This window comes from Lagopus leucura, unplaced genomic scaffold (genome assembly GCF_019238085.1).
Source record: "Lagopus leucura isolate 7727_CA_CO unplaced genomic scaffold, USGS_WTPT01 Super-Scaffold_100159, whole genome shotgun sequence".
NCBI classification, from domain to species: domain Eukaryota; kingdom Metazoa; phylum Chordata; class Aves; order Galliformes; family Phasianidae; genus Lagopus; species Lagopus leucura.
Genome location: NW_024962335.1, coordinates 33,811,323 through 33,827,792, shown reverse-complemented (window position 1 = coordinate 33,827,792; position 16,470 = coordinate 33,811,323). Strand labels below are relative to the sequence as shown.

Below are 16,470 nucleotides of genomic sequence, written 5' to 3'. Positions count from 1 at the left end.
TTTTCCTTCTTTTTTGTGTTTGGTTTAAATCAAAATCTGGCAAAAGATTTCCCCTTACAAGTATCTGTACAGCTACTGTCACTGCTTACCACATCATACCTGTAACAGAATGGTGGTTTGATAATGAATACATTAACTTGCTTACTTTTCTGTGGCAAGGTCCTTACTTTAAGGAGATTGGGTGGACGTTTTGTGGAGTGACCTAGCAGTTGTTTCTAGTACTCAGGCACCAAGGTGCCTGCTGCATCAAAGGCTGCTTTGTGACACAATTCTAAATTCAAAGAACATAGCAAGATGCAACATTTGTTTGTTTATTTTGCAACCATGACAATCATTTTACTTAAAAGGCCCAGCTGATTGCATGCTTTGAGTCCTTTCTTGTTCCTGTGACAATTCTGGAGGACTAAAGACTGAAAACTGAAATAGGGGCAATCTCAGACCATAAAACTGCAGTTAGTGCTGCACAGAAGCAGCCTACTTCAAGGTCTTGGTTTCGAACGAATTTCACACCTTGCCTTTGAAATAAAAAAGTCCTGGGTACTTGAAGAGGTGACTGCAGGAAGCATCAGTTTCATTTCACATTTCTTATTATCTGTGATGGGAAAATCTCATCTGGGATAAGTGATCCTCAACACGTATTCAGGTCAGCAAACTGCGCATGGGAAATGTTTGATTATGTTGTCATCGTGCAGGGTGAGAATTTAAACCAAAGTAGCAAAAAAACCAAACTGATTCTCTTGGAAGTGATGCTTCCTAGGAACAGATGGTATTCTGCCATTATTTCTGTTGTTAATTTTGTTCTTCTAAAATTTGCAGTTCATAGGCTACTTGAACATTCCGGACGTCTCATTAAAAGCTGTTTGAATAGTCAAAGGCTTAACAGTGATCTTTTTCAAAAAACAGTGCCCCTTCTTGTTATGTACATTTGAGTTCATGATTTCTTCGTAGTGCTCCAAAGGTATTTTTTGACTGATCTGCTTTTAATCTTTCTCTTTCATAGGAGATGATCCAGCAGAATGATATTGGATATGTACTAAATGCCAGTAATACTTGTCCAAAGCCCGATTTCATTCCAGAATCCCATTTTTTGAGAGTGCCTGTGAACGACAGCTTTTGTGAGAAGATTTTGCCTTGGTTGGATAAATCAGTTGATTTTATAGGTGAGAAGAAACTTTATATTGGCTCTCTAAAACACTTTCTGGATTACTCTGTGTGTCTGCCTCCAATTTTGGCTGGAGAAGACCAGAATTCTTTCTGGGTGGTATGAAAATACCCTAAGGATCTGCATATACGATCACCATCACTTCATAAACACAGAACCAAAGTAACCAAAGAAGGGAGATTCTGCCACTGCGTGTTCCAGCACTTACAGAACAAAGACACTTTTTAAGAGCACAGCTTTGCTTTCTGGCAACCTGCTAGATGCGTGATATATGCCTGCAGAGAGTGAATTAGAAAATTAGACATACAGATCCTGTCTTTGAGCAGTAAGCTAACAGATAAACTGGCCAAGTCGTTTCTAATCTTACATACAAGCAAAAAGCAAGTGTTTGTGATGGAACAGTCAGCTTTCCCAGAAATCTAGATGTGGGTTGTTTATGTGCATGTTAAAGTAAATGCAGCATGCTGTAACTGCAGTGCATTTCCTCTGTGTAGTCATGTGTTTTTTCTATACCGAATGCAGAGATTGAGAAAATAAATAATTGTTGTTCAAAGCTTCCATGAAATCTGTAATTGGCAGCCATTTTTGGAAGTTCTGAACAATTTCAAGATAACATTGCTTTCCTTGCAAAGTTCTCATCATAATATAATGCTGCTGATTTCTTTGGTATGCAGAAAAAGCAAAAGCATCAAATGGCCGTGTGTTAGTGCACTGCTTAGCTGGAATATCTCGTTCTGCCACAATTGCTATTGCATACATCATGAAGAGAATGGATATGTCCTTAGATGAAGCTTACAGGTAAGGAGAAAGTTTCCCTTCATGTTAACTCTTGTGTCTGGCAGCCTGTTTTTGAAGCGGTAAAAGGTTGTACGACCAAGTGCAGAAGCAGGCGTGTTACTTTATGATGTAGCTCATTGGCCTGTAGGCATTCTTGCTTTAAATGTAGGCTTCCACCATAAACAAATGAGTGGTTGTGTGCAGACATTGTGCACCGAATGTTCATTCAAAGTGCTGATGTTGGCCTTTGCTCTGAGTAGGCAAATAAATGAAATTTAAACCGCATATGTACCTATATATACACAGATATATCATACAGAACACTGTCCTGCAAGCTGAAGAGAGAATGAAATGGAGAAAGAATGAGAACTGAGGATATTTATAATCCCGTTTCTGACAAATGCAAGGCTGGATTCATTTAATTCAGTTTGGCACTTGCTAATGCTCTCAAAGAAGTGCCTGCAAGTAAAATGCATATGAATTAAGGAAGCAACTTTGTTGCTGTTAATTTCCAACAAAAACTCTTGGACAAAGTATTTTCAGGTATAAGCACTATGTGGGATTAGGGAATTCTTGAGGGAACCCCCTCACACACTTTTTCCACCTTCAAATCACAGTATTTCTGTACTTGTATTGTGAACACTACATTCCACATGACTTGACTGCAGTTTACCACAGCTTCTCTGTTTCAGCTGACAAACTTCTTTTTGTTCCTGCATAGCACAGGAAACGCTGCCTTCCTTCTTGACAGACCTTGCAGGCTAATTGGCAGAGCTGATGCACCTCCATTACGTGCGTCACACAGAAGCAGTTTGAATAATTGTGCTGGAGCAGCTTGAGAGGAGCACCTTCCAAATCACTGTTGTGTTTGCTAGCACTATCTCTAAAAACAGAGATGGGAACAGAAAGATGAACAGTTTTCATGGGACACGTTCTTTTAAGTTGCTTATGGCATGTAAGAAATGCCATCTCTTCCATGTAAGAGGTGCCAGAGCTGCAGATGTCCCCCATAGCATTTAACAATCTGCAGAAAGATTTCTGCCACTGCTTACTGACTGTTTGGTTAGTTAGGTATGATGAAGTAGGTTTGGCTTGTTAAGAAGCAGAGGTGAAACTTTAGAGGGACACAGCGAGAGACTGTAGATGCACTGCTGGATGCAGATGGTTACTGTGCAAGGCATGAGCTTGATTCCCTGAGCAGCTGGTCTGATCCCAGACTGCAGGTCTGGAGGTGAGAGCTGTACAGTACTGAATGCTTCTTAAAGGCACACCTCAGTGAGCTTTCACTGAGCAAGAAGTGCTTCTTTGTTCTTTCCACGACACATCCTTGACCTTTTTTTTTTTCTTTGCACTGTAAATGCTGAACAACTACTGTGAAACTTTGACTTTATTTTAATGTATTTCCTTTGATATGATTTAGTGAGAAAGGTCTGCAGCACATTTCACTTATTGGTTTGGAATCTTTAGCTAGCAAAGCTTAAAAGGAAAGTACTTTTTCTGGTTTGATGAAAGGTATTAGATAAAATGTTTGTCTGGAACTTCTAAAAAAATACAAGGTGACACTAAATGTTACTTGAAATGAAAGATCTGAGGAAATACACTATTTTCATCTTTTGTTTGATTTGTAGAGTGGACTATGCAAGGGAAACAAACATCACCATTTAAATATTTTGCATATTTTTCAATAAGAAAAGGCGTGCATTTTGAAATGACAAGTTTTGCAAAGCCTTGTAACTTGGCAGAAGGGATCAAGGAGACTTTCTTGATGCCTTTTTCAAGTTAAAAAAAGCTAGTTTTAAAGTTAAAACTGTCTTATATTTTGGAGTGGGAGGAGAGAAAAGTTGAGGGAATGGGGTTGCTCTTCATAGTGGAAATTTCCACCATCACTTTGTGCAATCTGCTCTTGCAGGTCATAACATCAGCTTGACTATTCGCTCCTATTCAGATGATTAGCAAAAAATAACAGTGCCTGCTGTGTTCAAAAAACTTGGTGTCCTTGAAGTTGTTGCAACGTCAAAAAAAACCACAAAACCCTTCTTTTTTGTATTGTCGTGTGCTTGCATTTATGCCCCCGTGTATGTATACGCATGAGTACACCTTAGAATTTTTCTCATGCCATTTTTAAAACCACACACTCACTTTTTGCATGTGTCACCAGAGAGATTTGCTGCCTTTAATAATATTTAATTTCTTCGTTATGTGTGTGATTGCAGTAGGTTTAGCTATTCAAGCTCTCTTCTCCTGTTAATTCCCTTGTCATCTGCTACCTTCACCGCTCAGGAATGGGAAGGGAAAAAAAAAAAACAAAGAGGGATTTGGACAGCCTCCTCTTTTACAGTCAGTAAAAATACAAACTTTTTTAGCTGCACTACAAATCAGGCAAAGTCTCCTGCCATATTTAATTCTGAATTACACAATGTGACTTCAATACTGAAGTTTTTCATTCATGTGCAGTCCTGATTCAGGAACATGTTTTGAAGTTATGGCTTGCAGGTTGTTCATATTCAAAGTGCATGACTGCATAAGTATGAGAGTTAGGCTGTTTCCTTCAGGACTGGAGAATACTTATTACGTGGATTCGGTGACGCTGTTACTCTTTTACTGTCTGAACACAGGCTGAATGATTTTTTAATGCTGCATTTGCTCATTTTCCTTTTTGATGATCACATCAGTGGTCAATATCAGTATGGCAGAAGTGACTGGCATTTGCTGTGCAAGGTCAGCATTCATGAGAGCAATCTCTTGACAAAGGTAAAACGGGACAGGAAGCGCTGATGGCATGAAAGAGAGAGGAGAAAGAAGTATGGGATTCCAGCCACTCAGACAGTGAGGACAAGTGCTCTGCTTTCTGCTTCGGCGCTGTTCTCAACACTGGAGGAGCTCTTAGATTCAGCCAGAGACCAAAAATAGCAATGACACAGTAGAATAAACGATTTCTTCAAACCTTGCTGTAGACACCATAAAGAGGTAAACTGAAAGCTTTCTTTCCTCCATCTTTAGCTGCCTTTAGGTAATAAAGAGTTGAGAGAACCCATCATTACATTGCATAAAAGCTGTCCTCTTTTCCATTCTTAAGTTATCCATGCTTGTCAGAACCTCAGGCGAAGCATCCTGACGGGTATTAGGCTGCTAACCTTAGGATGAGTGCTCTAAGTGTTATTTCAAGTCTGAGCGAGTTCTTAAAATAATTTGTTCTTCTCTTTCCAGATTTGTGAAAGAAAAAAGGCCGACCATTTCTCCCAACTTCAACTTTCTGGGCCAGCTTTTGGACTTTGAGAAAAAAATCAAGAACCAGAGCGGTCAGCCTGGACACATCAGCAAGCTGAAACTTCTGCACTTGGAGAAAAGCGGCGAGCACGTGCTGGTGCCAGAGGGGGGGCAGAGCAGCCTCGCCACGAGTCAGCTCTGCATCACTGCTACCTCAGAGATCGTAGAACCGAAGCCCGCAGACCCCGGCAACATGCCATGCACTCACTTGCCCTCGCTGGAGGACAGCCCACTGGTACAGGGCATAAATGGGCTGCACGTCTCCCTAGATAAGGTAGAAGACAGTAACCGGCTGAAGCGCTCCTTTTCACTGGATATCAAATCTGTGTCCTACTCTGCCACTAGCAGCTGTGTGACTGCATCAGTGCAGGGCTTCACCTCTTCCGAAGACACCCTGGAGTACTATAAACATGCAACAGCTTTAGAGGGAAGCAGCAAGCTGTGTCAGTTCTCCCCTGTGCAGGAGGTCTCAGAGCAGACCCCAGAAGCCAGCCCTGATAAAGAGGAAGCAAACCCTCCAAAGAAGCCCCAGAATGCCTGGCAGCTGGATAGCCAGAGCAAGCGGCACGTGGGGAGATCCAGCAGCGGTGCAGTCACTCAGCGGGCACTCCTGTACCCGCTGCACCGGAGCGGGAGCATGGAAGACAACTACCGAACGAACTTCTTGTTTGGGCTCTCCACCAGCCAGCAGCACTTGGCGAAATCTGCGGCTGGGCTGGGCCTCAAAGGCTGGCACTCGGACATCTTGGCTCCTCAGACATCGGCCCCATCCCTTACCAACAGCTGGTACTTTGCAGCCGAGTCCTCACATTTCTACTCTGCCTCTGCCATCTATGGGAACAGTGCTGCCTACTCTGCCTACAGCTGCAGCCAGCTGCCCACGGGCTGCGAGCAAGCCTGTGCTGTGCGCAGGAGGACGAAGCAGGGCAACCGCGGAGACTCCAGGCGGAGCTGGCACGAGGAGAGTTCTTTTGAAAAGCAGTTTAAACGCAGAAGCTGCCAGATGGAGTTTGGGGAAAGCATCATATCGGACAACAGATCCAGAGAAGAACTGGGGAAGGTGGGCAGTCAGTCGAGCTTTTCGGGCAGCATGGAAATCATTGAAGTGTCCTGAGGAACGGTGGACTAGTGTGACTGTAGCGGAGGCGCTCCCCCTCCAGTTCCCTGCAGGTCTGAAAAGGACAAACCCTGCGCAGAAGGGGGAGGGAGGAGACATGGAGCTTTGGTGGGAGCACAGTGACTAGATTGATAGAGCAAGGCAACAAGAGAACATCCGCATGAGGAGACTGAGCCTACCATTGGGGTCTTCTCCTCCCACCCTGGAGAAGGGCAGAACATTTCAAAGATTTTCCCCTGACACAGGAAGCAATTACGTGCAATGGATTGCACATCCTTTCAGTGTTTTCAGAAAGGAAACTCTCTTGGTACCAGACCATTTCTCTGCTTCCACTGAAACACGCTCCTACCCATCAAAGCTAGTTTTATTCTCCCCTCCTCAAGCCCCAAGTCCTCACCAGTGCACCTTAGCTCTGATGCTGAGCCAACCTCTGGAAGGAGACCTGAGGAGAAAGGAGGCTGGGAGTGATTCCAAAGGAACTAGGGACTGGTTGCAGCAAGGCTGGTCTGAAAAGACAATTCAGACAAATGTAAATACTGGTGTAACTATTGTTCTAATGGATAGGCTTTAGGTGATTTTCTAGAGAGCTGCTTCAGAGAAGAAACCAGTACCTCAAAAATATAACAGACTAGGGCTTTATGGCTGCCGGATGCCGGTAGTCAGTTGGTAAGCAATGTGAACAAGTAACAACTAGCCACGTTGGATTTTTTTTAAAGCTGTCTACGCACAAGTGTTTCAGTTGGCCTAGCAGTAATTCTTAAGACAAGTGATCTGTATTTGTGGCCATTTCCCCCATTCTTTTGAAACGTAAAATAAGCAGTGTTTGTATTTCAGCTATTAAGCTGGCTTCTGGGAGAGGGACAGTTTGGCTTCTAAGCTGTAATGGAGCAGTTACCACTTAAGATGACAGAGAAGTGGCTAGTACAATGCCACAAAGCCCTCTTCTGGACAATTAACAATTCAACAGATGGCTCTAGAAAAAAGGGGTTGTAAGCTCCCGTGAGCTGGGGTTTTGTTCTGAACTGAGGGCTACCGTACTGGCCTGTTTTTCATACCCAGCTCCAGTCTACGTGTGGGATGAGAGTGATTCATGGTTTTGTTTTTTTTCCCCCCCACCATCTTCACCCAGACTGAGGACTCTGAGGCAGATGCCCGTTTCAGGTTTGCTGACTTCATTTGAGAAAGAGGTCTGTTCATGTGTCCAGGGAAAACAGAAAGGGGAACTCCAAAGTCCCATCTCATAATGCAGTGGGAAAGAAACAAGAGTTTGAGAAGACAGCTTTAATGGAAAGCCTGCTCACCTCCTGCACTTGCAGATCCAAAGGAACTTCAGTTTTGGCTGCTGTCCTCTGTCCCAGCTTAGGGTCCTGGTTTCCCAGTGTGCTGATGCAGAATTTGGCTGCAATTGCCTCTAGTTGCTCTGCCACGGGCCAGCGTTCTGTTTTCTGATCTCCACCAACCAAGAATGTGCCACGGTGAGGAGGTATTTTTTCCCCACTGCCAGCGAGGTGTTTCATGGGAGATGAGGCACGGCCTCCTTGTGTTGTTTTTGACAGAGAACCAGCTGCTTCCCCTGCAGCATGCCATTCTTGTGGTATGTCAGCTGCTGCTGTGCATGCACAGCGCTGTGCCGAGCTGGCAGTGGGCAAGGAGCGGGAGCAGATGCGCAGTGCAGAGCTCCGTCTTCCCCCTGGTGCTGGGATGGAAGCTGCACACGTGTTAGCTTGGGCTTCCCCGAGGCCCCACAGAACGCAGATGTGGGGGGAAATATATTGTTTTGTCCAATTTCAGTGCAGGCGGCTGAAAACTGTAAATCACATGTAACAAAAACCTACCCCTGGCCAACAGCTTTAAAAAAAAATTGTCTGCGGCAAACTGAAGCCCTAATTCAAGTCAGCAGCTTGGGTGTTGTTTTTTTTTTTACTGTAAGTTTAGCTAGTTTGTGACTCAAATCTCAGGTTTTACTATATTGAAAAGCAGAGAAAATCTCATCTTTGTTTTGCGGCTAGGATGTGACAGTTTCCTACAGTGGACTGTATAAAATAGCACTGAAAGCTACAGCATTGATTAACTTGATCCTAAATCGTGCAAAAGACACACAGAGAGGCAGCAAGAGGATGGGCTGAACCTAGAGGCTGTGTTGGTGAGGTGTGTGAAGTGCCGGAAGAAGGGCAGCGCAGGCAAGGGCAGCCGATGCTGTGCTGTGAAGTAGGTCAGGCTGGAGCTGCTTGTTAAGCATACTGCCACTTGGCTGTGTTTACATAACGAGTGAAAGCAATTACATTATGACTGTTTCCAGCATATATACACACTGAGCGTGTATATATACACAACCATTTAGTTGTGCTCCTCTCAGGCAGATTTCAGTAAAGATCCATGGCTTTCTTTGATTTAAATCACTTAATGGGGTAAGCGCAAATAAATCCCTGCAGGCAGGAACAGAATTTTCCTGGGTTTTGTGTTCTCATGTGTGAGAGTGTCCCCACGCTCACATGAGTGTGTAGAGAGTCCTAGTCTCTTTACACACTCACATAGGTATGCTTCAGTTTTTGTGGGTGACTCCTTCTGAGGGACTGAAATTTGGATGTCTGGCTCCTAGGGATTTCCAGTGTGCTGCAGTCACTGCAGGCATGAAAGCTGTAGGCTCAGAGTGTTGGGGGACAGGTTCCTGTAGGAGGAAGCCGTAAATCAATATCCTGTGCAGGGTGCTGCCCTATTTCACTTCTCCAGTAGTGTACTGTACCTGAATGATGCTGGAAATGGTTTTTAGAAGGGCAGAACGCGAAATGGAGGGTGTAAGGGGGGAATGTGTATATGTTCAATATGAATATAATGATCTTTGGTGTATGGAAGGTGTTTAAATGGTTCAGAGAGATGTGAGTTTCTCATATTGTGTCATGAGCATTACCTGTATGTTATGATGAAATAAAATCATAAATGGTACCTGTTTATACAGAACAGGAAGGAGCCTGTGTGTGTCTGGCTGCGGAGCACCCGCTGCCTGCCTACAGCAGGAGTGCTAACAGCAGCCAGGGCTGGCAGGGTGCATCCCTGCTGTGTGCATCCTCTGCAGCTGTGCCTGTTCATGGACAGCACAGACCAGGGGACACTGTGGCTGTTCCTTACAAACCGATGATCTCACAGTTCCAGCCTCTCACCTGTTCCTGCTTACCCCTTCTGCTCCCTTGAAGAGCGGTAATGGCACTTTCCTTTCTCTTGCCACTTTTCATGCTGGAGAACTGAACTGCATGGTCTCACACAACAGCAGTTGTCATTACACTGTTCACAAAACAGCAGCACTGGCTTTTCTAGAAGCAAGAATTTCGGCTTGTTCATTTTACCTGGGACACACCGCATTTTTTCTTGTCTCCCATACTTCTTACTCGAACAGCGTAATTACACTCATACTTGCGATGGAATCTGCCTGTCCTGAAACATTCAGAACAGCTTTCAAATACTGAGGGAGGTTATGCCCCTCACTGCTCCTTCAGAGAACAGCTTATACAAAAGTAGCGTGTATTAGAAAAAAGTCCTGCAGCAGAGTGTGGGTGCCAAGGCTTTATCCTTAAAATGGCATCAGCTTGCTGTCCTACAAAACAGCCCTCCCCTCTCACCCCTGCCAGCAGACAGCTCTTCACAGAGAGTCTGAAGACTAACTCCAAGAACTCAAGAGGCAACAGAAATTTGCTGTTCAACAAGATTTAATTTTTGTTTCACTGACTGCTGAAGGCGTCCTGAGGTCACTGTGTTCTTGATTTAACCATCACAGTTAAATTCCTGGAGTGGACTGAAAACAAGATTTGGCCAGCCTTACTTTTGATGGGGCAGTGGAGGTTATGAAAAAGAGCATAAATGCTGTTCTTGCTGACTACAAGCTCATCTGCTAGCTGCTCCTTACACTTGGACTCACAGCACAAGCTTTAAATCATTCCTAACAAAAAGTGGTGGTACGTTGAGAGCCCAGAACAGCAGGCCTGGCCATTCTCGAGTTCTAAAAAGGCCATTATTGGCCCGTCTGAGATCTGAAATTTCTGAGATTCAGGAAAACTTATCTAAATATGCACTTCAGTAAGACAGCCATACCTAGTTAGAACATCAGATCATTTAAAAAGCATCTCTATGCATTTGCATCTCCCCAGGTGCAGGAGAAAAGACCATCACCTCAATGCTTTCTCAACAGCAGGACGATTCTGCTGCCAGAATTCTGCTGCCAGTTCTCCGCTAAATCTGCTCCTCTGAATTTCTTTCTGAATGGCTTTCCCTGCAGGAAGCAGCCACTGATACACCAGGGATGTTCTTATGACATTGACCCACAGCTCCTGTCCTGGGGGAAGAGTGTGCAGACCTATCTCAGGGCCAGGGGCAGTATCTCACTGACTCCCTGACTCAGCACAGGGGTGGACAGCCAGCTCAGCTGCAGCCCCCCCACTAGCACAGCACAGCATCACTGTACACATCATTCACTTGAACTGCATACCTGTGTCAATCCCAGCTGGAACAGCGTCCAAAGATACCGGCTGTTTCATTCTTGGACACACACCTCCTTACCATCACCAGGCCACCTCTGGGGCACAAACAGAACAGGAAAGCTGAGGTACGACTGAGCACAGTCCCCAGCCTTCACGGCAAGAAGCAATGTATGTGAACAACAAGCAAGGCACTTGGAAAAGAGCAATACCAAACATTTTAATGTTGGAGCTGGAACATATAGCACACATGCAGCTGTATACAGAGCAAGTCAGTGAAGAGGATGATAATGCACAGATCAAGGGTCACTGGAGCACAAGGCTCACAGTCAGATCACAGGCCGGCAGCACAGGATGCAGAGGGAAGGTACAGCACTGCTGCACAATACCAGTGGAATGCCAGCCGATAGGGCAAAGGGCCTGTGGATGTGCCTATTTCTGCTCACTCTGTGTAAAAGCCTAGAGGAAGGGACAAACCTTTTAAATATTTAAATATGTTTAAATATATATAATTTAAAATACATTTATTAAAAACAACAACAACAAATTTTCTGTCCCCTTCACTGGATTTTCACAGAAACTGACCAGCAGATAGGTTGGTACTTCAGCACCCTGACAATGCATTAAATTAGAGAAAAGACAAAAGTTAACAAAGGAAACCACTTCCTCCAGTGCAGTACTATACAGTGCTGCAGCATTTTGTGCCACAAGCACACAAGGCAGCAAAGGAATTGGAGCAGCTCAGGCCCCTGAAGAAACACAGCCCAGGGCCTCACTTCACTCTCCAGCTTTTCAGGTTTTACACCAGCAGGCTTTGTCCGCATCTGCCTCGCATGAGTTTCATTTCCCATCACAACCAGAAATGGGAAGAAATGCTTCTTTTGAGAGGACTGCGACAGATAATTCTGTTCAAAACACTAACAATCTGTCCTTCGTGTTAAAAGTAGCAGTACGGTTACAAGAGAGACCTGAGTTTTCTCCACTACTGACTGGCTCAGGAAAGGAAACGTGTAGGCAGAATAGTCATAGTCACGTCTCACATCCCTGCTGCACGGAGTGAGAGAGTAAAGCAAAGTCTCACCTTGAGCATCACCCACTCCTAAGGTGAATTCAAAAGCAGCACACAGGGCAGCCAAGCAACAGCAACATGCAGCAGAAAAGGGCTTCCCTTCAGCAAGAGATCTAAGAATGATGGTGATAAAGCTACTGACGATGCTTTAAATAGAACTGTTAGCCATCCCTTAAGAACAGAGGATACGGGAATTTTGCAGGACATGTATGAGATCTGTTGAATGGAAGTGATGGACCTGTGTTCTTTGGAAGAGGCTGACATTTCAATCCTGATTTCCTTCTAGTTAAGTTATAATATCTATTACAATTTACGCTTGCTGTTCAGGAGTCACTAGCTGGGAAACCCAGCAGTGTACCCAGAAGCTTAAAAGGCAGTAAGCGCATAGGAGTACACATTTTCTCCCATTATCAGCCCAATAGGGAGGCAAATAAGAAACCGATTTGCAGCCCTTGCTCCTTCACGTTCCGGACAGGAGCACTATTCTCTCATCTGCATCAGCACTGCAAGGAACAACGCTTTCATCTGATGCATAACAGTGTAAGGAAAACGTCCAAAGCTTTACATCAGTGAGCATCCACAACCTTGCCCCTGCTGGCAGATCTGGTATCTAGATCTACACCTGGCCTAAGCTGCCTGCGCTCCAGGGCACAGGGAACCTCACACTGGATGGAGACAGCAGCTGAATGCTACACTTTATGCACTTCCAAGCAGCTTGGTCTGGACAAGGAGGACAGAATGCCTGCACAGCTATTTCAAGTTACTGACTACTGAACCATGTCTGGTGGCAGGCGGCAGAGAATGTCTCCAGGAAGGATGGTAAGGATACTCTTGGCATGACCATGGGAACCAGGTTGTCACAGGTTGCTCCCGTAAGCATCAACGTTTTGTTTTTTTTTAAAACAAACCAAATGTAAAATACTGCAAAACACAAGAGCATAGGTGGGAGTCTGCTCTTCACATTGTTATATTCTGTATGCACAACTACGCACCAGCTCCACAGTGAGAGCAGTAAAGAAATGGGCTCACTGCTGCCCTTCTCAGAAGATATTCTGTTCACATCTTTGCCAATAGTTCTTCACCACGCATGGTCCAGAGGGCCTCACAGCTATGGTACTCCATTCTCAGCAATGCTCACAACCCCCCCCCAGTCATGTTTCAAACACAGACCTGTGCTGGCTGCAGCATGCATTACAAAAAGGGCTATGTGGCCTCTGGTAGTGAAGCAAAACTAGCATCCTGTTGCTCACTGCCTCCAGGAGCCATATACACTATCAGAAACCTATGATGCTGTCACACTCGAATGTCTGGAGACAATCTTTTGCTGACTAGGTACACTCATACGCTACAAGCTATTCCAGGAAGTCCCAAAGCCTGTACTGACAGACGGGTTGTGGCAGGGATTCCCTCGAAGTCTGGGATGACCACCTCTGAAATAAAACAACCATTCAAGTTCAGCCTCCTCACCAGCAACAGCATTCTGGGAGGTCTATAATGAACACAAACCTACCACTGGCCCAGCAAGCCCGAGGCTTCCTGCTTCTGCTTTCAGGCTCTTTCTGCTGGGATAAGAGCTGCTGTGCAATTGCAGTGCAGGCTGCTTGAACACCGTTTCTAGATGTGTAAATATTTCACAACAGTGTGTAAAATATCCCATTTTATACGGAGAGAAACCAAAGCCTGTGGCAGCAGCCCAGTAGCAGACTTGGCAGTCTGCAGTTCCCCAAGTCCCAGAGCAGTGCCTCAGCCCCATGAGCAGGCTGTGGACTGTCCAGCTGGGGCTCAGTTCACAGGAACGCAGGAACATCCTGTTGCCTTTGGAGCAGTTTGCAGAGCATGATCCCAAAGGGCCGTGTGGTTTTAGTCATAAAACACCACGCTCAGGCAAGCTCTCAGCATGACGGCAGTTCAGCCAGCACAGAGTCGGAAGGACTTTTCAAGTCTCCCCTCCAACTGCATCCCTCTGGTATAAAAGAGCACCAATAAATAAAAAAATACACAAGATCCGATCCCTTGTATCCAAATAGGCAGGTACCAGCATCTGTTAGAACTGCACTGCAAAGTAAGGGACGTGAACAGCCATCAGCTAGGGCACAGGATGCTGCCAGGACAAGGGGAGAAAAACATTAAAGCTGCTCAGCAATAACAGACATATCTGTAGCAGTCATTCCTTCACAGCCTCATTAAATGAGTGAGCCCATATAAACAAAGAGCCTCAAGAAAGGACATGCCAAAATCCTGACATGCAAACTGTGTTAATTATGATAATAGGCAGATTTTAATAAGCCAGTTCCTGGATCCCACACTTTCACCTATGAAACATACATATTTCCAAGGGCAGAGGATCTCAAAAATACTTGCCAGCCATCTAACTCTCTAAACCCTAGCAGCACAGAAAGCATGCTAGAGGGTTTGTCACACCCCATATCCCATTGAATTCTTCTAATAAAAAGAATGGATAAATGAACTCCTCTGAAACCCACATCTAGTTACAGCAACGAAACAAACATCTCAGCACAGGTGGTGGCAGCGGAAGAGGAGAGAGCAGGGCAGGTAGAGAGAGATGAAAGCACAGTTAAAGTGTTCCTCTCCAAACAGTGAGACCAGGGGAGCTCCTGGATTTCTGGCTACACAACCCCGGCAGCTGGGGCTGTTCCTCCTTTGGTGCCCTAACAGAAAGTCAGACAACACGGCTGTCCACTCCGGCCAGTCTGGAGGCACTCGTGTGCCAAGCACTGGGGTGCAGGAGGTGGAGGGAGCTGCAGCAGCTAGGACTTTATCTCCCGGTCGGGTTTCATGCTGAAGGGCTCCAGCTGCTCATTCTCAGGCAGCATGCTGTTCAACCTCTCCATCAGCGGGACAGTCTGGTCAATGCCCATCTGAATACGGCGGAGGATGGCAGACATCTCGTTGACCTTCTGGATCTGCTCCGCATACTTGGCGTACTTCTTCTGTCGCTCCTGCATGAAGCTGTAAAGAGTTTCCACTGAGAGGTCCATCTGTTTAAAAACAAGCAGAGAAGCCAGCCATGTTAGGCCAGCTGTTACATAGATCTTACAGCACAGCACCTCCCCTACAAGCGTGTCAGACACCCCGCTGGATCTACCGGCCCGGTACAGAAGATCCTCTACTGGTGCTCAGCCAGTTTGCCACAAAATGGGATAAATTATAACTGTACGTGGAGGACATGCAACCATCTATACACCGATTATTGGATGCACTGGATCATGCATGATATCCAAACACAGGGAAACCTCTGCCCACACCTTCGTATTTTTGGTAGAACTTGTTCACTTTCAAGTATTAACTTTATCTGCCAGTAGTAACACCACTGGCTTCAGCAGGTTGCTCTATGACTGTTATTGCCATCATCAGCTGCAAAACTCCTGTCTTGAGAAAGAACCACAACAGATTAGTAGTGTCCCTAATTTCCCTGAATCCTAAAAATAAAAGTGTTATGAATGACCCCAGGAGAGACATTAGGTAAATCAGTCATGCAATTAAGCACGGTAAGTACCTAAACACAGCCAGAGAGTTATGACAATGACAGGAACTGCACTGCTATTCCTGCCATTGAACTACGGAGGTAGCTTTTGTAATTCACAGCTCAACTTTCCCTACAGCTAGCTTGTAAGCTCCAAGGAGGATTCAGCTGCTAGCACCACACCACAAACACATCAGCCAACTCAGACTGTTTAAGCTGTTCACCGCTCTGTGAGATATGCCATATATAAATCTCTCATTCACAGAGCCTGGTACGTAACAGATTTATTCCGTTCTCTAAAAGCACACTGAAAACTCAGCTACTTCACCTTGCTGTAGCTGTGTTCAGCAACCCCACTCGTCCCACAGCTGGTATATCTGAGCTGCAGGCATCCATCTCAGAACCAAGATAGAGCTCTTAGCACAGACAAAAATGTTAGCAGTGCAGTACTACTAAAAATCCCACTGCTGCCTTGGACAGCATTTAAACAGCAGGTGTAAAAGTGACCCAGCAGTGATTTGGAGACACAAGGGGGAATGGGCAGCAAGGGGAAGAGGTTCAAGGAGAGGTGCAGGGCTGGAGAGGGAGCTGCACTGCTGACAAACATTGCTCTCAGGCCCTGGGGAAGGAGTCAAGACAAAAAAAAACGGTGAGAAACTGTTTTATTGAGGAACCAAAGTTACAAGCAACATTAAAAGCAAACAGACAAGTTTCCACTAAATTGTCATGGGGATTAGGAAGACTTTTTTTTTCCTATCACCTCCATCAGAGCTGGATACAGCACCAATTAACCTTTTATTTCTTCTATATTTTCTGGTTTTCTCAGGCTGAATTCTTCTTCTTTGCCTCTGTGCCTTCCTATGAATTCCTCCCTCCATGCTTCCATGCATGAAAAAACATAAACCCAGCAGTGCAGGAAACTCCAAATGGAGTGGAAACAATTTAAGCCTACATAGGGGTTTCTATTAAAACTCCAGCTTAATAATTTAGGAGCTTGGCACTAGCTCTGTAAATCAGAGCGTGTAAAAGCAGACCACCAGCAGGTCTGCACAGGATGGAAGTAAATCCAATCCAATACCTAAAAATGTCCTACCTAACAAGAGCCAATGTGAAGCAGCAGCTAGCGCA

At 45.1% G+C, this 16,470-nt stretch overlaps 2 protein-coding genes across 7 annotated transcripts in view; one reads left to right on the top strand and one right to left on the bottom strand.

Moving 5' to 3' along the window:
- Positions 1-9,266, top strand: part of DUSP16 (dual specificity phosphatase 16) — a 70,491-nt gene extending 61,225 nt beyond the window's left edge. For all 6 annotated transcript variants that reach the window (XM_042889758.1, XM_042889760.1, XM_042889762.1 and 3 more), the window contains 3 exons: positions 1,001-1,160; positions 1,837-1,960; positions 5,147-9,266. In XM_042889758.1, coding sequence (XP_042745692.1) covers positions 1,001-1,160; positions 1,837-1,960; positions 5,147-6,320 — 1,458 coding nt within the window. In that variant the 3' untranslated portion in view covers positions 6,321-9,266. The remainder of the gene's footprint in view (positions 1-1,000; positions 1,161-1,836; positions 1,961-5,146) is intronic.
- BORCS5 (BLOC-1 related complex subunit 5) overlaps positions 298-16,470 on the bottom strand; it is a 70,379-nt gene continuing 54,206 nt past the window's right edge. Inside the window, exon 4 of the mRNA XM_042889765.1 lies at positions 298-14,857. Coding sequence (XP_042745699.1) covers positions 14,627-14,857 — 231 coding nt within the window. The 3' untranslated portion in view covers positions 298-14,626. The remainder of the gene's footprint in view (positions 14,858-16,470) is intronic.